The 22,082-nt window shown below is 54.4% G+C and overlaps 1 protein-coding gene across 6 annotated transcripts in view; it reads right to left on the bottom strand.

Moving 5' to 3' along the window:
- The window catches only part of EHMT1 (euchromatic histone lysine methyltransferase 1), a 77,322-nt gene extending 55,809 nt beyond the window's left edge, over positions 1 to 21,513 (bottom strand). For 5 of the 6 annotated variants that reach the window (XM_070430280.1, XM_070430283.1, XM_070430282.1 and 2 more), the window contains exon 1: positions 21,472 to 21,513. In XM_070430280.1, coding sequence (XP_070286381.1) covers positions 21,472 to 21,492 — 21 coding nt within the window. In that variant the 5' untranslated portion in view covers positions 21,493 to 21,513. The remainder of the gene's footprint in view (positions 1 to 21,471) is intronic. The other variant, XM_070430281.1, reaches the window with a different exon arrangement.
- Between the last annotated feature and the right edge of the window lie 569 nt (positions 21,514 to 22,082).

Genomic DNA, 22,082 nt, shown 5'->3' with positions numbered 1-22,082 from the left:
GTGGGCAGACCGTGCCCACTGCCCTCATCTAGCCCAAACCCACACTCCCACCAGCGAAGAATCGTTTTTGTACATTTTTTAACTGACAGAAATAAAAAAGAAGAGGCATTTCAGACAATTGGAGGCCTACACACCCGGCCATTTACAGAAGCCTGCTGACCCTACCCTGACACGCCCATGCTCTGGCCTGTCAAGCACCCGGATGAGTCCACCGCCTCATGCGGGCCTCCCTTGAGCAATCCCCTGGAGCTTCGGCCACAGCACGTCTTCCTTCTGCTTTCATCCGCGAAGATCCACCTCTTCCGCAAAGCCCGCCGGCCTGTGGCTTCTCCAGCTCCCACCTGCTGCGCCTGCCCCCCCTGCCTCCTCCTCACGGGGATGCCCTACAGAACGGGGCCTGCCCTTGTCCCTGAGGATGACAATGAACTGTAAAGCGCAGGCCTCTGGCATCCAGATGCCTCCTGCACTCAGATCACACAGGCGGCTGCCCAGCAAGGCCCCCAGCTGAGCTGGACAGCAAGACAGAGAGAACAGAAGAGAAGCCCAGCTGAGTCAGGGCGCTTCTGGGTGTCTGCCCAGCAGGAGCCGGGTGAGGCTGCAGTGCGGGCCCTGGGAGGGGAGGGGCCGGCGGACAGCTGCCGGGCCTTTCATGTCTCTCATCCTAATGGCCCTTGATAGAGGCCGGCAGGTCCCAATCCTGGTTCATTTCCTGGAGCTCCTGGAACCTGCTCCTTGCAGCTCCGCCTGATGAGGACAGAGGCTCCCCCGGCTCCACCACTGACACGGGCTGCGGCTGTGGCGTCGCTGTCGTCCCTCAGGACTCAGATGCTCTCCTCGCGGCCCCTCCCTCTTCACCCACCTCCCGAGCCCTGAGCCAGAGACACTGGGCTCCAGGCTGTCCCAGGGCAAGGTCATTCCGCTCCAGACCCACGGGCTCCTGAGGACGACGGGTCAGGGGAGGACCCACAAACTCCCAGGCGCTCACTCTGCGCACGCTGGGGCTGAGCAAATACCAAGTCACCACAAAGACAAGCTCTGTTCCATGTGGGGAGTGCTACCAGATTCCTAGTGATTTTGTCATTTCTACCCTCCATCGATACATACCTCACACAATTACCAACATGAGGAACAGCTGAAAGTGCCTGGATGTGAGAAAGAAGTTGTGAAACACTGGCCATGGCGGGGCGACTCCCTGAGGACGGGCCCTGCGCCCCGCCCCGCCCCGCGGAGCAGCTGCCCGCCCAGCTCCCCTGCGAGCCGTCTGCTGCCCAAGGTCTCCGGAGCAGCCCAGGCTCCGGGAGGCCACAGGACGAGTCCAGGCGCACGGCCCACACAGCAGGGGGTGACCTGACCTCAGGACAGTCCCTGCACATCCTCAGGGCCCCGGCTAGCACCAGGCTCCTCCCCCTCCCATGATGGCGCAGCTTCCACAGCGGTCTCTCCTGCGGGCACCTTCCCTTCTGAAGGCGGGAGGTCAGTTATACACCAAGAAAAGGGAGAAGCGGGCTCCTTTTCTCAGATCGAAGAGGCACGTGAGCAGCAATCCCGTGTGCAACACCACGAACACAAAGGCAGCCGCAGAGAGGGGCGGAGCCTGTGAGCACACGAGGGCCGGTGGTGCTGTCCGTACAGGTACCTACAGGTGCTCCACAAATGGCTGCTGGGAAGAGCCCCTATCCTCCGAGGTCTTCCTCTCCGTGAGGCCGCCCGGACTTGAGAAGACGGCCCTTTGTTAAGCACTTTGCTTAACAGCAGATCACCTTAAGTGGCAAAGGTGGTTCTTGCAACACCGCCAACACCGCCCCGGTTGCTAGGAGAGCTGCACCTGCCATCGGCTGTGGCTCACAAGAGCAACGGCGCCATCTGGTGGCCACCAGACTAGACCAAGTGGAGAAAACCCGGGCAATGTGTTCCCTTCTCCCTCATCAACTGAAGACCACACTCCTAATCACACTGGAGACTTTTTAAAAATATATTTTTATTGATTTCAGAGAGGAAGAGAGAGGGAGAGAGAAACAGAAACATCAATGATGAGAGAAGCATTGATCGGCTGCCTCCTGCACGCCCCCTACTGGGGATCAAGCTCAAAACCCCAGCATGTGCCCTGACCGGGAATCGAACTGTGACCTCCTGGTTCATAGGTTCATGGTCAACCACCGAGCCATGGATGGCAGCCGGGGGGGGGGGGGGGGAGTGCTGACTGACCGCTGTCCCACCTCGCAGGGCCACAGCAGCACTGGGTCTGGAAGGAGGGGTCAGGGCAGGACAAAGCAGGAGATGAGCTGCGGGTGGTCCAGCCCCACGGTCAGAGCCCTGCCTGCACCCCAGGGAAGAGGGAGGAAGGGAGGAGGGCAGGGAGGAAGGAGCAAGCGTGAGAATGGGAGGCTCTGAGAAGGTGGCAGGTGGGCAGAACCCGGCCAGCAGCCAGGAGAGCAGCCCCCAGGTGGGGGCACAGTCAGCGGAGGGAGAGGAGAGGCTTGGCGGGAGGTGTCCCGTGAAAGGAGAGGTGGGGAGCAGCAGGCCGTAAGCCTCGCACGGACCCCACGGGCTCCTAGGACCTCACACGCCGGCAGCCAGAGGATCTGTGCACAGCTGCGCGCCAGCCCTCACTCTAGGCTCAGCCGAGTGGCGCTCCCAGCTGACCGCAGGGCTCCTCACCCTCACGGGCAGCCAGCCCCCCTCCCAGCTCCGCCTGAGCACTGTTCTGTTTTGTTTTTCTCACCCCAGAAGTCACGCCCTTCCCTCTTCTAAGTCTTGGATCAAATATCATTTTCACATAAGAAATAACAAAGATAAACTGGGTTTTTATCAAAACTAAAAACTTTTGTGCTTCAAGAGAGTGAAAAGCCAACCCACAAAACAGGAAAAATATTTTTCACGTTATGATGAAAAAGGATGCTGGCCGATGCAGCATGGAGGGGAAGCCCTCCACGTGACCACCAGCTGCTGAATGAGGAGCAGTGTGTGGTCCCCCCACTGTGACGCCACCAAAAGACAGCACCTGGAAGACAGCACAGGAGAGCCAGTCACAAAGGCATATAGTGCATGACTCCATTTACAGGAAATGTCCAGAACATCCAAATCTACAGAGACACCAAGTACATTAGTGGTTGCCAAGGGTTACCGGGAGGAGAAAAATGAGGAGGGACATTGATGCTGTGAAGTTTCTTTTTAGCATGATGAAATGTTCTGGATTTTTCATACTCTGCTCACTGACATACCCAAGTTTTCAGACTAGTAATCCTGGCATAGAATAGGTAATTAACACAGGTTGGATGGATGGATGATAGGTGGATGGGTGGGTATGGTGGGTGGATGGGTGAATGAGTGGGTGGGTGGGTGGTAGGTGGATGAATGGATGGGTAGATGGTGAGCAGGTGGATGGATGGATGGATGGATAGATAGATGGATGGTGGCTGGGTGGATGGATGAATAGGTGGTGGGTGGATGGATGGATGGTGTGTGGGTGGATGGATGGATGGATGGATGGTGGGTGGTGTGTGGGTGGATGGATGGATGGATGGTGGGTGGGTGGGTAGGTGGATGGGTGAATGAGTGGGTGGGTGGGTGGTAGTGGATGAATGGATGGGTAGATAGATGGGTGGATGGATGGTGGGTGGGTGGATGATGGATGGGTAGGTAGATGGTGGGTGGGTGAATGAGTGGGTGGGTGGGTGGTAGGTGGATGGATGGATAATGGATGGGTAGATAGATGGTGGGTGGGTGGGTGGGTGGGTGGGTGGGTGGGTGGATGAGTGGTGGATGGGAGGGTGGGGTGGGTGGATGGATGATGGAGGGCGGGTGGAGGGATGGGTGGATGGTAGGTGTGTGGGGGGAGGGAGGGAGGGAAAGACAGTCCTCTTCTAGAAGGAGACTAGAAGCCCCATGTCAATCATGCTCCTAGAGGGGGACAGCGGGCACCCCTGCCTCCAGCTTGGCTGCCTTCCCACTGGCCCCAGCACCTCTCCAAGGCAGGAAAGAACAAATGTGCCGTCCAGAGGCTACCAAGTAGCTATGAGCTCTCCTCCCAGCACTCTCTCTTGCTTTAAAAGCGAGTCTGGAGTGGGAGATGCTGGCAGGAAAGGGACCTCCATGGCAGCCAGTGCATCTGATTCAACTCTGAGAAGGGCTTCTTCCGAAGGTGAGAGGGTTGCATGGGCTCTTTTCTGATTCCGTGAAACCCACTGAGCTCACAAATTCTACATAAGACACATTCCTGGGTGCGCACACCGGGGCGGGCGAGACACACATTCCTACCACATTTCAGATGCCAAAAAGGCCAGGCCTTTGAGAAACAGCCTCAGAGTTTACCTTTCCTCCTCGAGTTCTCTAAAAAGGAGACAAAATGCTTGACCGAATACATTAATTTTAAAACTCACTACAACTTTTCTTCACTTAAACTTTTTCTTTTTGGTTCTGTTGTTCTGTTTTCTCAATGCCATGGTCACAGATGACTCATCCCACTTAAAGCAGAAGATAATAATCTTCTGACGCTAAACACCTCCCATCTCTAAACTTCTCTTAAAATGAAAAGCAAACAGGCCTCTCCCTGGCCCTGCTTCCCCACAGGCCCTGCCTCCCCCCGCCCCCCCAGGCTGCAGTCTGCACTTGCCAATGGTCTCCCTTGGCCCCCCCTTTCCACGGAAGGACCGCTCATCTAGGGGGAAGGACATGGGGAGGAATGGAGGGAGGGGAAGAGACAAGAGAGGGAAGGGGGCAGAAGGGGAGGGCGACAACAGGGCGGAGGGCGACCTGAAGGCCTGGGGACCTCTCCTCTAAAAGCATTTCCTTTTTCTCTGAGGATGAAAACGAACGCTCCCTGTGAGCTGAGGGCCAACATCAACCCCTCTGACCTGGACATCACCCGTCTGCACACCTGGTGCAGTGGTTCCTCTCGGCCCCTTCACAGCAGGACCAGCCGCCCGGGTGCCAGGGGCCGGCACAGAGCCCTCCCTATTGTTCCCTCTTCCTCATTCCGCGGGCGGAGCTGGCGTTTCCTCAGATCTAGGAGAGTGGCCTACCCTCCCCCACCCTTTGTGCCAAGAATGCTGTCTAGGACGGCAGCCTAGGAGCCACTCCTGCTGTTCCCAGGCTGAACCCACAGCCCCTCCCAGGCCCCCAGGACATGCCTGCCACTAGCTCACACCCAGCTCGCTTTCCAGGGAACGGCTGAGATCGCCCCAGTGAGACCTGTGTCCCTCAGTCTCTGCATCTGTCACAGCCTCCCTGCTCCGTCCTTCCAGGGGAATGGCGTCTCCCAATCAGATCTCGGCGGCCTGAACAGGCCATCCCCCAACCTGCCATGCCCGCGGCTCCCGATGGGCAAGGCACCCCTTCCAAGGGCCTCTTGGGGAGTAGTGGGAGCCAGTGGGGAGTGGTGGGAGCCAGTGGGGGGGGGCGGAGACAGACTCCTTTTTCTGCAGCCTGCATGGAACATGGGGGAAGTGACAGGGACAAGGCCAGCTCCTCGGGCCACAGGGAGCCCAGCGCCTGCCCTCTCTCACTCGTGCCCTCCCAGCCTCTCCCATCACCGCCACCGGGACCACCGGGCAGGGAAGGAGGAAACAGAGACGCCCTGTTAGCCGGTTCCCAGCAGCATGACTGGAGAAGTTAGGAGCTTCTTCCCTCTTCCCGCCAGGTGACCAGCCTGACCCAGCTCTCAGCGCTGCAGCTTTGGGGGGCCCTCCTACCCCCGCTCCCCACTCCATTCAAGCAGGGTTGTGGGGGGGGGGGGGGACCCTACCTCCTAGGCCACACCGGCCCAGAGCGCCTGTGGAAGGGGCTGACGGGGAAGAGGACCTCCATCCACGCTCCTCGGTGAGTGCCACTCGCTACAGCCAACCTCCATCCACGCTCCTCGGTGAGTGCCACTCGCTACAGCCAACGGCAGACGGAAGGTGCTGGCACGCTCAGTGCCCTTTCTCAGCAGGGTCATGAAATAGAGGCAGCTCCAGGCAGGGAGCGTGCCCCAGTGGGGGCCCACGGTGCACCTGAAACCTCAGATTGACAAACATTCTAAAATAATTTTCATTTTCTCAGAAGGAAACCATTTGTACAATTGTCAACGCCCTAAAAATGGTGGAGAATCCTACAGAACCATCAGTAACAGTTCAGCCCCCACACAAATCGCTCCCCGAGACAACAGGGGGGTGAGGGCATGAGTTGGGGGGGTTATGGTGGGATAAGGGCACATATGTAATACCTTAATCAATAAAGAAATTTTAAAAAAACTGACAGATAACCTAGGAAGGAGTCTGAGGCCACGTGGCGCCCAAGGGCACCTGAGCACTCGACCAGCCGGTCATGAGCAGCTCAGCTTCAGAGCCCGGCGCCCACGCACCGCATCACAGAGAAGCAGGACCCACTGCAGACACGCGCACCCACCCCCACTCCCCTCCACAGCTAGGCCAGCCCTCCAGGCAAGTCCAGGCTGTAGCTCGAAATACAAAACAATAAACACCTGAAGTCCCTTCTTAAAGGTGGCAATATCTTCTAAACAGCATTCTCAGACTTCATGCAAACAGCAAAAGAAAATGAATAATTACTATAGATTATATGACAGAGCCGAAACCGGTGTGGCTCAGTGGATAGAGCGTCGGCCTGCGGACTGAAGGGTCTCAGGTTCGATTCCGGTCAAGGGCATGTACCTGGGTTGCGGGCACATCCCCAGTGGGAGGTGTGCAGGAGGCGGCTGATCGATGTTTCTCTCTCATCGATGTTTCTAACTCTCTATCTCTCTCCCTTCCTCTCTGTAAAAAATCAATAAAATATATTTAAAAAAAAAAAAAAGATTATATGACAGTAACCTGGCCAGCGTGGCTCAGTGGTTGAGCATCGACCTAGAAACCAGGATCAGGGCACATGCCCGGGTTGAGGGCTCAATCCCCCATGTAGGACGTACAGGGGCAGCTGATCGATGATTCTCCCTCATCACTGATGTTTCTATCTTTTTCTTCCACTCCTTTCTTCTCTGAAATCAATAAAAACATATTTTTTAAAAATATGGTCTCACTATGTGTCTGCTAGAGACACGTCTCAGATGGAAAGACACAAAGATTTTAAAATAAAAGGCAAGGAAAAGGCTCAGGATGCAAAGAGAAACCGTAAGAGAACTGAAGTGGCCAGACGGCTACCAGACAAAATGGACCTGCAAACAAGAAACCCTGCTAGAGACAAGCAGGGCATTTCACAATAAAAGAACAACTGCGAATACACACAACACTAACAACAGAGCCTCACATGCATGAAGCAAACACTGACAACAGTGAAAAGGAAATTCATCAATAAGAGTGGGATATCCAACACCCTACTGTCAGAGACGTACAGAGAAACTATAAAGGAAATAAGGATGAACAGGAGGACTCAACACCAGAGACCAAGACCCCTGCCACGGAGCAGCCCACCCCACCACGGCCAAGCCCACCGCGGTCTGCTCAGCACTCGGCCAACGCGCTCCAGGACAGAACAGGATCTGAGCCATTAAAAAACTAACCAATTTAAACAAATGGAGGCTAAAGCAGCCCTAACCAATCACAGCGATGTTTCTCTCTCGGTCTCTCCTCCTCCCTTCCACTCTCTCTAAATATCAATAGAAAAATATCCTCAGGTAAGGATTAACAACAGCAACAACAAAAATACACAAATAACAAAGCAGGACCATAATGAAATTACATTAGAAGTCAACACGACAGGGAAATCTGGGAAATACCAAAATATTTGAAATTAAACAACACACTTCTAAATAACCCATGGGTAAAAGGGATCACAAGGGAAAATAGAAATATTTTGCACTGAAAAAAATACATAAAAACACAACATTTCGAAATGTATAGGAGGCCACTGGATTGAGTGCGCCAGGGCCGCCGCAGCAGAGCGCCCTAAATTGGCGAATTACAACCACAGGAATTCACCGTCTCCCGGTTCTGGATGCCAGAAGGCCAAAACCAAGGTGTCGGGGACCACGCTCTCTGACGGCGCTAGGGGGCGTCTTCCTTGCCCCTCCAGGGGCCTCCTAGGTATTCCTAGCTGGTAAGTACATCCCTCCAGGCACATGGCGTGGTCTTCGTGCACCTTCACATCATCTTCCGTCTGTGCTCACAGGCCTTCTCTCTGATGCGGACACAGGTCCTATGAAATCAGGGCCCACCTACTCACATGCAACCTCCGAAAGCAACTGCAATGGCCCTATTTCCAAATAGGGTCACATTCTGAGGTGGGAGGGGCTAGGACTTCAACATATCATTGAGGGGGACACAATTCCATAACACAGCTAAAGAAGCACTTTGTGGAAAATATATCACTTTAAACTCCCATATCAGAAAAGAACTTAAACCAAGATCCTAAGCTTCCAACTTAAGAAACCAGAAAAAGGCCCTAGCCAGTTTGGCTCAGTGGATAGAGTGTCAGCCTGCAGACTGAAGGGTCCCAGGTTCGATTCCGGTCAAGGGTATGTACCTTGGTTGCGGGCACATCCCCAGTGGGGGGTGTGCAGGAGGCAGCTGATCGATGTTTCTCTCTCATCTATGTTTCTAACTCTCTATCCCTCTCCCTTCCTCTCTGTAAAAAAATCAATAAAATATATTAATTTAAAAAAAAAAAAGAAACCAGAAAAGGGGCAACTAAACTCAAAGCAAGCAAAAGAAATAGAAAAGAAAAAAAGATTAGAGTGGAAATAAATGAAATAGAGAAGAAAAAAGCAATAGAGTAGCAACAAAATCAAGTTACTTCTCTGAGGCTTCAACATAATCACAAACCTTTGGCTAAACTGACCAAGAAAGAGAGAAAAGACGGAAAGTCAGGATACGAGGTGAGCAGTGCTACCCCTCCCTCAACAGTAAGGGTGACCAAGGAGCACTACAAGCAACCGTGTGCCACACAGCGCATGCCCTCGGCGAAGCAATTCCATCATAAAGCCAGGCAAGCCTTCTGCTGGGGGAGGGTCCCACCTTCAGTCGTAAAAGCAGCACAACACCTGTGGACGCCACAGAGCGAGCGAACGGAACGAGGTGCCTGCGGAGAACGAGCGCTGATGACCAGCAACAAAGAGAACCGAACTGAAGGAAGGACTCGAATCCCTAAAAGAAAATGTTCGAATGGCTAACGAGCTCGTAGGAAGATGCTCGACTTCACTGACCATCACACACAAGGAACCCTCCGCGAGGCAGCGCTTCACACTCAGGAAGGCTGCCGCAGCCAGAGCCAGAGTGAGGGCTGCAAGGGCGCGGGAGCTGGGCTCACGGCCGGCTGGCGGCGATGCCGACGGTGCGGTCACCTGGGGAACAGCTCTGCGCGGGGCTGTCCTGGCCTGGCAATCCCACTGCCAGGGGCACACCCAGAGAATGAACGCAGAGGTCCACACCAAGCTTTGCTGACGTCACAGCAGCAGCATGCACAGGAGACAAGCAGTGCAGCAACCCAATGCCCATCTGCGGACAGATGGACACATGGGCCGTGTCCACAGCTTCGGGAAGGACACAGCTGTCCACCGCCAGAGTGGGTCCCTGGAGAGCGAGGCCCAGGCAGCTTCCTGCAGCCTCAGGTCCTCAGCAGAGTGAAGGAGAAGGACGGGGGCAGGAGGAGGTAGCTGCCACTCACACCCTGTCTTGAAAGCAACGTAAATGATCCGAAACAGAAACAGAAATTCGAAGTAGGAAGGGCAAGCCCACCCAGGTCTAGCCAGTGTCTCAACGACAAGGTAACAGCATTGCTTCGCAGGACGATCACAGTTCATGGCAGGGAGAGCCACAGCTGAGGCGGAAATCAGACAAAAGCAGCAGCGGGGGCTACCAGCTGCCTGGTGAGCGGTGCAGGCAGCCAGAGGACTCTGCAGAGGGGCGCCGCCCACTCCAGACGGGCCGGGCAGAGTACACTCAGGAGCTTCCAGGTTTGCAGCTGAGACTGCAAGCAGCAAGCTGGAGTGGAACTGCCTCTGACTCTTAAAGAAGTTCTACTTGGTGGCTGTGCACACTGTGGTCCACACCTCAGACTGCCTGGCAAGACACAGCCCCTCCTCTTCCTCTTCTGTGAAAGGAAGAACTGGGACAGTCACCCGACCTGGCTGGCAGGGCTGCCGTAAGCACTAAAGGGCAAACGCCATCTAAGTCCCTGGTAGAGCACCCGACTCTAACACACACGGACTCTAAACCCCATTTGCCAATGGAACACACCTGCAGCCGTTATCATGACGACCACACTCCCTGGCCCCAGCCACGCGAATAGATGGATCCCTGCAGGGCCAATGACCAGGCCACCGTGTCAGACTCTGAACCCGTCCCCCTGACGGCACTGGACACGGGACAGGGCAATACACAGCGTGGCTCCTCTCAGCTGCCGCGCATCTACCCACAAAAACCACTGCTAAAATGTCCAACACCCATCCCAATTTTTATTTTTTTTTCTTATTTTTGAGGTAGAGGTACGTGGCCCTAAAGAGAGCTTCTGAAGTTTTCTCCGAATATCGGGAGCAGCCTGGGTTTGAAATTGGTGTCCTGCCTGGCCAGTGTGGCTCAGTGATTGAGCGCTGACCTATGAACCAGGAGGTCACGGTTCAATTCCTGGTCAGGGCAAATGCTCAGGTTGCAGGCTCGATCCCCAATGTGAGGGGTGCAGGAGGCAGCTGATCAATGATTCTCTCTCATCGTTGATGTTTCTCTCTTTCTCTCCCTCTCTCTTCCTCTCTAAAATCAATAAAAATATAAAACAAAATAAATAAAAAAGGACCCAGAAGAGCAAAACAAAGCTGGTGGACTCTTGTTTCCCAACTTCAAAACTTACAGCAAAGCTATGGTAATCAAGACAGTGTGGTCCTGGCATACGGACAGACGTACAAATCAACCTACTAGAACTCAGAGTCCAGAAATGAGTCCTAACATTGATAGTCAACTGGTTTACAACCCAATGTCACGACAACTCCATGTGGAAGGAACAGTCTTTTCAACCAGTGGTCTCACATGCAGAATAAAACAACCCTACCTCACTCCATGTATACAGATTTTACCAGAATGGATCCTAGACAAAAATATATAAGCTAAAACTATAAAACTCTTAGAAGAAAAACACAACGCGTAACTTTAGATTTGACCTTAGATATGACACCAAAAGCACAAGCAAAAAAAGTAGACAAATTGGACTTCATCAAAATTAAAAACATTTGCACTTCAAACAACACTACCTACAAAGCAAAGAGCCAAACTACAGAATGGAGAAAATATCTGGTGATCATAGACTGTAAGGGTTTGTATCTACACCCTCCAAAATGTAAAAAAATTTTATAATTCAACAACAAATAGACAAGCCAGTTGAAACGGACAAGGATTTCTGTAGACATTTCTGTAAAGATAGACAGACCACTGGCCAATGAGCAAATAAAAAATGCTCAACATCACCCAGCCAGCGTGGCTCAGTGGTTGAGCATTGACCTATGAACCAGGAGGTCAGGGCTTGATTCCTGGTCAGGGTACATGCCTGGGTTGCAGGCTCGATCTCCAGTGTGGGGCATGCAGGAGGCAGCTGATCCATGATTCTCTCTTTATCATTGATGTTTCTATCTCTCTCTCCCTCTCCCTTCCTCTCTGAAACCAATAAAAATATTTTAAAACAAACAAACAAAAAAGCAAGTGCATATTAAAAACAGAAATGGCCGAAACCGGTTTGGCTCAGTGGATAGAGCATCAGCCTGCGGACTGAAGGGTCCCGGGTTCGATTTCGGTCAAGGGCATGTACCTGGGTTGCGGGCACATCCCCAGTAGGGGGTGTGCAAGAGGCAGCTGATTGATGTTTCTCTCTCATCAATGTTTCTAACTCTCTATCCCTCTCCCTTCCTCTCTGTAAAAAATCAATAAAGTAAAAAAAATAAAAACATAAATGCTCATCATTAGTCAGTAGGGAACTCCCAATCAAGCCTGCAGAGATACCACTTCACACCCACGGGCACAGCGACTATCAAAAAGGTAGGTAATGACAAGTGCTAGCGATGTGTGGGAAACCTGGAACCTTCACACGCCACAGCAGGGTGTAAGACGCTACATCTGCTGTGGGAACAGTGTGGCAGGTCTACACAAAAAAAAGTTACTCTAGTCCCTGGCCAGGTCGCTCAGTCACAGCCTCATCCTGATATGCCAAGGTTGCAGGTTCAATCCCTGGTCAGGGCACATACAAGAATCAACCAATGATGCATCAATATGAGGAACAACGAATCAATGTTGCTCTTTTGTGCATGTACGCGCTCACCCCCCACCCCACCCCACCCCACCCCCCAGTCAATAAGTAAATAAATACATAGGCACATCCCAAAAGTGACTGAACAAAATAACCAAAAAGCATACTGGCACTTAACGTCATTGGTCATCGGAGAAAGGCAAAATTAAACACACAGCACACCTACCAGGATGGCAGGGCTAAAAAGAAAAGGACAAATGACACCAGATGTCAGCAAGGATGTGGAGCCACGGACACGCCTTCCACTTGTGATGTGGCACGAACCACTCGATACACACGCACACCCTGTGATCAGCGCCCACCCGGGGTACACCCGACAGCAACGGTGCCTGTCTTCCAAAGGGCACACAGCAGGTTCACGTCACCTCTGCCCGAGCACCCCAACTGCAAACAGCTCCAATGCCCACGACAGAGCACAGTGGAGGAGGAAGAGGCGCTATGCCAGGGAGTGCACAGCAGGAGAAGGAATGCACTCCCAGGGGCCACACACAGGCGAACCTCACCCATGTGACGCTGACGGGAAGGCAGACCCCGGGCACACGGCGTGGCAGCCTTTTACCAAGTTCACCACCAGGCAGAGCCGCCCGCGGCATCAGAAGCCGAGACGGCAGTGACCCTGGGGAAGTACAGGACACACCAGAAGGGCCCAGGGGACTGCGTGGTCCTGGTAATGTCCCTGCTGGACTGGAGACATGGAGGAAAACATACACATAACATGTGCATCTTTCTAGAGTACTTGTGTCATACAGTAAAAATATTTCCCCCCAAATGCAACCTCCATACTTTGGTTCAAGGCCTTGCCGTTCCTGAACCCCATGGAGGGGCATGACGGGACCTGCCCTGCTTCCAAGAGGAGCAGAGGGCACCCTGAGCGGGCGTGGCGCACCGCCCTTCCCTGCCACGTGATGGCGGCGTTGGTCCCTCCCAGGGCTCCAGGAGCTCAGGACACGCCCTCAGCCTAAACACTAGCCTTGGGATGCATCGGGGAGGAGACAATGATCTTCCCCAGCATAGCGAGCCACTTCCCGCTACACAGGTCCGCCAGCCCTCCGGGAGGCTCCGGGTGTCAGGTGCTTGCAGTACCCAGAATCCGTATCTCCTTTCCCACAGGAATACTTTACTAGAGGCCTGGTGCACGAAATTCTGCACGGGTAGGGTCCCTGCGATCAGGGCTGATCTGTGGGGCAACTGGAGGAGCAAGGGGGGGGGGGGGGGGGGCGCGTACTGCCCACTCGCCAGCCCTGCCCCCACGCCACCTCCATCTGTGGGGCGACCCGCGGGGTGGGGGCGGCGCTGGTACCTGCCTTGGCTGGCCTGGGGCCTGCAGGCTAGGGGTAGCTCCTGTGTTGAGCATCTGACCCCTGGTGGTCAGTGCACGTCATAGCGACTGGTCATTCCACCTGGTCATTCTGCGTTTGGTCGATTTGCACATTAGGCTTTTATTATATAGGACGGTAACAAAGCAGTTTTTCCTTGTAGAAGTATTCCAGCTAATAAATGGAGAAAGACCGCCATTTTGCAACCCCTGATGAGTTATTGGCTCTGAGCAATAATATAAATGATTAACATCACAAAACAATCTTATTATGCCTGATTAAAAAATTCAACACTGTACCAGTTACTACGTATTCTTGCTAAAACAATTTTTTAAAGACAAACTTACATCTGATGGAGCCTCTAGCCCAAGGCTGTCCAACCAAAACATAATGTAAGCCACAATCTGAGCCATGTATGTAATTTTAAATTTCCTAGTGACCACACTTTAGAAACACAAATTACTTTTAATAATATTTCATCTAACCCAATATATCCAAAATGGCAGGCAAACAGTATTTTACAGTATTAACGTGACACTTTGCGTTCCCTTTTTCCCATGAAGTCTTCAAAACCTGCTGTGTTTGTGGCCCTTACACAACTCAACTCACACCAACCACACACAGTTCAGCTGCTCCGCAGCCACAGGAGGCTGGTAGCTACCTCCCCGGGAAGCAGCAGCTCCAGGTCTCCAGCCTCAAGGACGGGAAATGCAGAGGAGAGGAGCATATCAAACACACTGGGAGAAAGCAATCAGCAAAACTAAGGGTATCGGAAAGTTTGGGACAAATGAACCATTATCTTCAAAACTTAATTGCAAGAAAAAGATAAATACATGGAATTCAATACATCGGTTTTTTTATGAGATATATATCCAGGGCAATGAATAGACCACACTTTGTTTCTAACTTGAAATGAAATAAAAGTCAGAACAAAGGCTGGATACTTACTGACTGGCATATGAGTATTAGCTGAACTAGTCACAGATGCAGTGTGTCTGAGAACTGCTTCAGAGTAACTGAGGGAGGGAACCGGCCATGAGCAGGGGACTGTGGGTGCAAGGGGACAGGTGCACGGCCCTCACTCTCCCCACATCTGCTTCGGAGCAGACCTGAAAATTCCATAACACGTCGTCGAAAATACCTAAACGCACTGCTTGCAGGGGCTCCATGATCTCAACCCTGCTGGCCTGCCGAGAAAAGTGAGTGGCTGGGGGACTAAGGAGGGAGATGGTTCACGCTATAACACTCTTTCATACTCTGAGGTTTTTTTTGTTTTGTGTTTTTTGTGTGTTTTTTAATATATTTTATTGATTTTTTTACAGAGAGGAAGGGAGAGCGATAGACAGTTAGAAACATCGGTCAGCTGCCTCCTGCACATCCCCCGCTGGAGATGTGCCCGAAACCAAGGTACATGCCCTTGACCGGAATCGAACCTGGGACCCTTCAGTCCACAGGTCGTCGCTCTATCCATTGAGCCAAATTGGGTAGGGCTATACTCTGAGTTTTTAATAGCGTAGCTCAGAAATTATCTTATCTACTACTGAAAAATCAAACTCAAACACACAAACCCTGACTCCACCCACTGGCCTCTCTGCAACCCCACCTGTCCCCAGGCCCAGCCCACTCACTGGCCCCTGCTCTATGCTGGTCTTCCTTCAAGCCACTCTCCACACAGCACCAGCATCTTTGACAAAGATCGTTCCACACCTAAAACCCTTCAATGACTGTTTAGCCACTTGTTGCCATGGCGACGTGGCCCTATATGACCTGTCTTTGCCTCTCCAGCGTCACCTCATGCCACTCGCCCTTTCTGACCCAGTAATTGAACCGAAGGGTACAGGCTCACCCAATTCATAATCAAGGAAACTGGAACGTCCCCACAACAAGCACCACGGGCTAGTAAGTGTGACGAGGTGGAACGGTGCGAGGAGAGTGCAGACGGCACCCTCACTGATCACAGCCGACTTTCAGTACCAACACGCACACCGTGAGGATCAGAAGAGACATGACATGGCTGGCATTCTCGGGTTTCTAGGTTTCAGTTTTCTACATTTGCTAAAATCCAGAACCTTTTATTTAAAATGTACAGACTAAAAAAATTAAAATAAAAATAAATAAAAAGTTAAAATGTACATACTATTTCTTACCACCCCAATTCCTGCCTCACGCCTTCAAGACCTGGACTAACACGTCCTCACGGCTCATGTCCAGCGCAGCCGTCAGGGCCAGCTCAGGCCTCCTTGTTTACTCTTCACAGATCCACCTCACTTCCTGCTCGGTAACATTTGCTCTATCACGCGATGACATTTTGTAAAATCGGGGACCCATCTCAAAAGCATGTGTACCCTCTTACACAATCCCTCGAACAGCCCTTCATAAACAGAAGTGCTCTGTAAGTACTCACAGACCCTTAGAAAGAGCCTTTCAAATAGACTCTGAAAAGAACCTACAAACCTATTAAAAGACAGATGCAGAGCCCTAGCTAGTTTGATAGAGCATCGGCCTGCAGACTGAAGGGTTCTGGGTTCGATTCCAGTCAAGGGCACATGCCCGGTTGTGGGCTCGATCGCTGGTGGGGGGCGTGCAGGAGGCAGCCGGTCGATGATTTTTCTCTCGTCATTGATGTTTCTATCTCTCTCTCCCTTCCTCTCTGAAATCAATAAAAAAAAAAAAAATCAATAAATATTATTTTTTTAAAAAAAAAAGATGCAGAAAGCAGTCCAAAAACTTTTTCAAAATAAAATACCCCTGACAGTGATGTTATTGGGAAAGTGACTTCCCACCCGGGAAGACACCGTCTCTAAGGAAATGCCACCTTCCAAGTTAAAAGAACCACGTCAACGTTTTGTTTTCAAAATCCAAAACCTCTGAAGAGATTTACTTGAACAAATGGAAAAGCCAGGAATTAAATAAAAGCGAGCAGTGAACGGAGGGCATCTCAGCCTGGAACAGATGCGTTCTGCACCACACCTGCCAAGATCACGGCCCCGGGAGCCACGCCCTGTCACTGCTGCCCCCTGACCAAAATAAAGGCCAAGCTCACAGTGACAAATGGACAATGACACTCGACAAAGAACATCAAGTTCCTGCAGGGAAGAGCCAAAAATACGGTTCTTGTGAGCTACATTATGTTCAAAGACAAACTCAACAAATTGTGGTCAGATACACACAACCGTTTTGTGACATGACAAGCAGCAAAAGCAGGAAACCAGGGCTCCGCCCCCCACTGGCACTGACCACAGGGGGGGCTCTCCAACAACCAAGCTGCCCACGACGTCCCTGTGGGCAGGCACAGGGCTGAGATGCTTCCACTGCCCTGGCTGACCCGCAAGACCCCAGAGCACAGAGCACAGTGAGACCCGACAGGCAGCGCAGCCCAGCCCAGCCCTGCCCAGCCCACAGGTGCTGTGCTCCCAGCGTGGCTGAGCTTCGCCTCGCAGACTCACAGTAACTGCTTCTGACTCCTGGACGGCAGAGCAGACTTCCAACCCCTTCTCTCATCAAAAGTCAACTAGAGAGAGAAGAGGAAAGAGAAGCACACTCCACTAGGAGCCATGAGAAGCCCCACACTAACATCAACAGGAAGACCCAGGGCAGGGACCCCACACAAGGCTCAGAAGTGGGGGCGATGCCTGCAGCTAAAAAGGGGTGTGGCCCTGACCGGTTTGGCTCAGTGGATAGAGCATCGGCTTGTGGACTCAAGGGTCCCAGGTTCGATTCCAGTCAAGGGCATGTACCTTGGCTGCGGGCACATCCCCAGTAGGGGGCGTGCAGAAGGCAGCTGATCGATGTTTCTCTCTCATCAATGTTTCTAACTCTCTATCCCTTTCCCTTCCTCTCTGTAAAAAATCAATAAAATATATTTTTAAAAAAAGGGGGGGTGTGGATGTGAAAACCCACGTGAGGGACGCTGGACTCGCAGGTAGGTCCCTGGGCCCCCCACACTCAGTCAAGCACTCCTCTTCTGCAGCCCCGGGACACCAGAGGTCAGCTCTGTAAACCCCACCGGAAATGGACCTCACGGGACAGTGGGCACAAAGCAAGTCAGGGGCCAACTCCACCACTGAAACAGGAGCATCAGGTCAGGCTCCCCACTGAGCCACGGGCAGGCCGCCTCCTGCTGCCTTTCACCTTCCAGAACATCCACTCACACCAACAAGGCAAGACAAAGGCGAAGGACCCTTCTCCAAGGAAGCCAAGCCAGCAGACAGGAACATCTGGGGGGAGCCAAAAACACATGAGTCCTCACCCTCCAACAGTAAACAAGACCCCCAACAGCCTCCCCTCTGTATCCCTTTACTCTTAAACGGGGTCACCAGACACTGGACAGTCTCCAGCACGAAAGCAAGAGTCCAAAAGATACGACATCAAAGAGCGTGCAGGGAAACAGAAACTGTAAGAAACAAACACTTTTGGTAACTTTTCATTGCTTTTAGAGAGAGGGGATGGGAGAGGGAGGGAAACCCTGATGCAGAGTGGAACATCGATCACCTGCCTCCTGCACGCCCCCTAGAGGAGGGATCAAGCCCACAACCTGGGCAGGTGCCCTGACCAGGAATCAAACCAGCAACCTTAGTGGCGCCGCTGGTGTAGTGGTATCATGCAAGATTCCCAAACCAGCAACCTTGTGGTGCACAGGACTACATCCAACCAACTGAGACACACAGGTCAGGGCTTTTAAATAATTTCTATTTTACCTGTAATTGAAGAAATTTAACTAAAATAGAAATAAAGAATAATATACACATAAAACAAGAACAGGAGGTATTTTAACAAGAACAGAGAACAGTAAAGAACATGAAAGCGCAAGTTAAAAATTCAGTGAAAAGAATTGGAAAGTAATCAAAGATGCTCCTAAAAGAAGTAGAACAAAAAGATCAATGCATGACAAGGAGAAGACATTTTAAAAATTAGAGTACTGAAAGCCTACCACTCAAGTAAAGGGATTAGAAAAGGAGAACAGAGAGGAAATAGCAGATTATAACCCACCTCAAATACATTCTACAGGAACTCCCTATAAATGAAAGGGCATCAATTTCCAGACTCCTGGGCCGTTCAATACGCCCCAGGGCACAGGGGAAGGCTACCCCTGAGGCGAACCCCGGGCCTGGGACAATCCCGGACGCAGTGACTGGAAGTTCAGCGAGGAGCGGAAGACCGCTCGACAAAGATTAAGAATCAAACTGTACTTTGCGACAGCAACGATGAAAACTAGAAGATACTGGAGCCACTTCAAACTTAACACTACTTCCCACCCGGAACGCCATGCTCAGCCCACTGTCCTGTGAACGTGGGGGAGGACACACTCACTCTCACACAGTCAAGTCCCAACAGACACTGCGAAGGGCCTGGGGCCCGTGCTCCAGCACGAGGAGCAGGTCGCGGCGGGGAGCCTGGCGGTAAACGTGAGAACCCCCAGAGGACAGCACCCTGACTGGGGCAGCGTGGCCCAGGAGCGCCGGGGAACACTGGTGAGCTGAGCAGTAAAAACATAAAATGAGAAATGTTTTACAGAATGAAAGGTGTGAGAACATTATTCTGAGGTTCAAAGGAAATTGCACAAATGAAAAAATAAGGCAATTATTGACTCCAAGGCAGAAGAAAAGGACGTACAAAAAAAAAATGGTAGCCCAGCTGGCCTGGCTCAGCGGTTGAGCATCAACCTGTGACCCAGGAGGTCATGGGTTCGATTCCCAGACAGGGCAATCAGTTGCAGGCTCAATCCCCAGTGTAGGGGCATTGTAGCTGATCAATGATTCTCTTTCATCATTGATGTTTCTCTCTCTCTCCCTCTCCCTTCCTCTCTGAAATCAATAATATATATATATATATATATATATACATATATATATATATATATATGTATTTTTTTTTTTTAACTGTAGTTTAGCCTCCCGTTCAGCAATGGCACCTGAACAGACGGATGAAGATTCTGGATGGGGATTTAACCAAAACTGTGAGTCACTGAGGGAAGACAGTAGGAGAGAACTGAAATCACCTCCACCATGAGTGGAAGCCAAAAGATAACCCCTACAGTTGGTGATGAAAAAGTAGAAAAAGATCAACACAGGACAACACAGCAGGTGACTTACACGTGGAGCACGTGCTGGACTGCCAAGTGGCCGCTGCCTTTCCAAAGGCTGGGCGGAGGGCGGCCTCTTGTAAACATCTCTTAGCACCACCTGAGTTTTTAAACGACCTGCATGTGCGAATATTACTTTAAGGAACAAAAAATAAGGTTCAAGATACACGGCAGCCCGGCTGCCCGGAAGTTATAGGACTGGCCAGGGCGGCCTCCGGCTGAAAGGTGCGTTCGCTGGGTCAGAAGCCTTAAGGCGAGTGCGCCCCCCTGGGCTCTGGGGCTGCGAGATCCGGGCACAGGAGACCGCAGGAGCCCCGCTTACTAATCCACAAAGTGGAGGTGGGGACAGCCCAGGAACTCAGTTCTTTTTAGGGTCAGGAAGTCGCGGCGGGAAACCAGGACAGAGTGAACACTTTGAGGGAGCCGGGCTCTGACGGGGCCGCCTGCACCCATCGCCTCTGCCACGGGCTCGGAGCCCTGGGCCTCGCTGGGCTTGCTTCCTGGGGCGCCGACGGCAGACAGCACCCACCAGGCTTCCACGAGGGCGCCCTTGCAGGGCGGGCGCTGCGGCGGCGCTGGCACAGGTAGTGCAGTGCCCACAGCTCAGCTCCTCGGCTCAGCCAAGCGCTCCAGCCCCGGCTGCCTGGGATCGGAGACGTCCCGGGCCCTGTGCTCGGCAAGTATCAATGAAAAGCCTACTATGTGCCAGGCCCTGGACCGTGCTAGTCCGAGGACCGACTGGTCCGACGTCTTCCCAGTCCGTTCCCTCACCTGTTGAGCAGGAAAGCGCCGACGGGGCTCTCCCCGGGCTCGCAGGGCCCGGGACGCGGCGGGCGCTCAGCAAGCGGCTCCCAGCGCACCGCAGGCTGCCCTCCCGCGAGCCTGGCCGCGCCTCCCGCATCGCAGGCACCTTTCGTTCCCTGAAAGTTGCAGGGCGCGGGACACACTCCCCGCGTGGAGTTCAACAACTGCCCTGCGTCCCGCTAACATCGGGCTCCCGACGACGCGAGGGGAGGACGAGCAGAGTGTCCACTACTGGGCTCTCAGACGGGCCCGGGCCCGGCCGGCGCCCCGACCTTCGGAAGAGCCCGCGGCTCTCACGGCACCTGGAGGGGCTGCCCAGGAAGCCGCTCGGTCATCGCTTCCCCAAACCCGCCCTCCGCGGCCCGGACCGCACCTCACCCGCCCTCCGCGGGCCGGCGCGGCGCCCTGCGCTCCAGCGGGAAGCGGGGGTCCGCCCGGAGTGGGATCCCGTGCCGCCACCCTCGGCCCGGCTACGGGGGAGGCCGGGAGCGTTAACAAAAGAAGCCAAGTTTCTCCGTCCGGAGCCGGGCGGAGGTTCGCTCAGGAACCCACCCGAGTCGCGCACTCCCGGGCTGACAGCCGCCAGGGCCGGGCAGCCGTGTCCGGGGAGGAGCGCGGCCGCCAACTTTTCGTTACAAACGCGGCCGTCCTATTCGGAACAAAGTGGAAGGTCAGCGGGGCGCAGCGAGGCGCCCGGAGCGCACAGGCTCGCCCGGCCGCGCCGCGAAGTTGGCCGGCGCGCCCCACTTTCCTTCCTGTCCTCGCGGCCCCGCGGGCTCGGCCGGGCCGCCCCCCTCCGCGCCGCGCCCGCCCCGCCGCGCCGCCCCCGCCCGCGCCCGCACAAAGCGCGCCCGGCGCCGCGCGGCCCGCACGCCCGGGGCCTCGGCCCGGCCTCGGCCTGAGGCGCAGCGGCGGCGAGGAAGCGCGGGCCCGTCTCCGGCGCGGCGCCCCCGCCCGCCCGCGCGGCGCCCCCGCTCGGCGCCCCCGCCCCCGCCGCCCCACGCCGCCCGCCGCGCCCGCGCCCGCCGCCGGCCCGTCGGCCCCGCTCCTCACCTCGGCATCGGCGGCGGCCATGGCCCGGGCCCGCAGCGTGGCCCCGCCCCTCCCGCGCGCCATCGCCCCGCCCGCGCCTCGCGGCCCAGGGCGGGGCGGGCCTCCCGGCGAGTCTGCGCCTGCGCCCGCGCCCGCGCCTGCGCACTGCGGCCCGGACAGCGGCGTCCGCGGCGCGAGCGTGCGTCAGCCGGAAGCGGGGCGCGTGGGCCGACCGGGGGCGGGGCCAGTGGGACGCCTTCCCGGGGAGGCCGGCGGCCGGCCTTTTCACCAACCGCAGCTCGCTGCGATTCGGCATTGGGCGGGCGGGCGGGCGGGGGCGGACAAGGGCCCTGACCTCTGACCTCGGACTCGGTGTTCGCGGGCCTTCTCGGGGGGCCGGCCCTGCCCTGCGCTCCTGGGCGGTGCCCTGGGTGGGGTGCGCCAGGTCGGGAAGGGGTGCGGGTCGGGGCTGTGCGGGTTGTGGGGGGTGCGCCCGCCGGGGATGGAGTCGGGACAGCGGAGGCCGCCCGGGGCGGGGGAGGGGCTGTCCCCCGGGGAGACTTGCTCCCATTTGGGTGGCCGGCCCCCGGGGAGCGTTGTCCGCCCGGGGCGCCCCAGCAGCGGCCTGTCGG

This window comes from Myotis yumanensis, unplaced genomic scaffold (assembly GCF_028538775.1).
Source record: "Myotis yumanensis isolate MYYU_CA2020_CCGP unplaced genomic scaffold, mMyoYum1.0.hap1 SCAF_12, whole genome shotgun sequence".
In the NCBI taxonomy this organism is placed as follows: domain Eukaryota; kingdom Metazoa; phylum Chordata; class Mammalia; order Chiroptera; family Vespertilionidae; genus Myotis; species Myotis yumanensis.
Note: the sequence above shows the minus strand (reverse complement) of the source record. Positions and strands in the feature narration are given on the sequence as shown.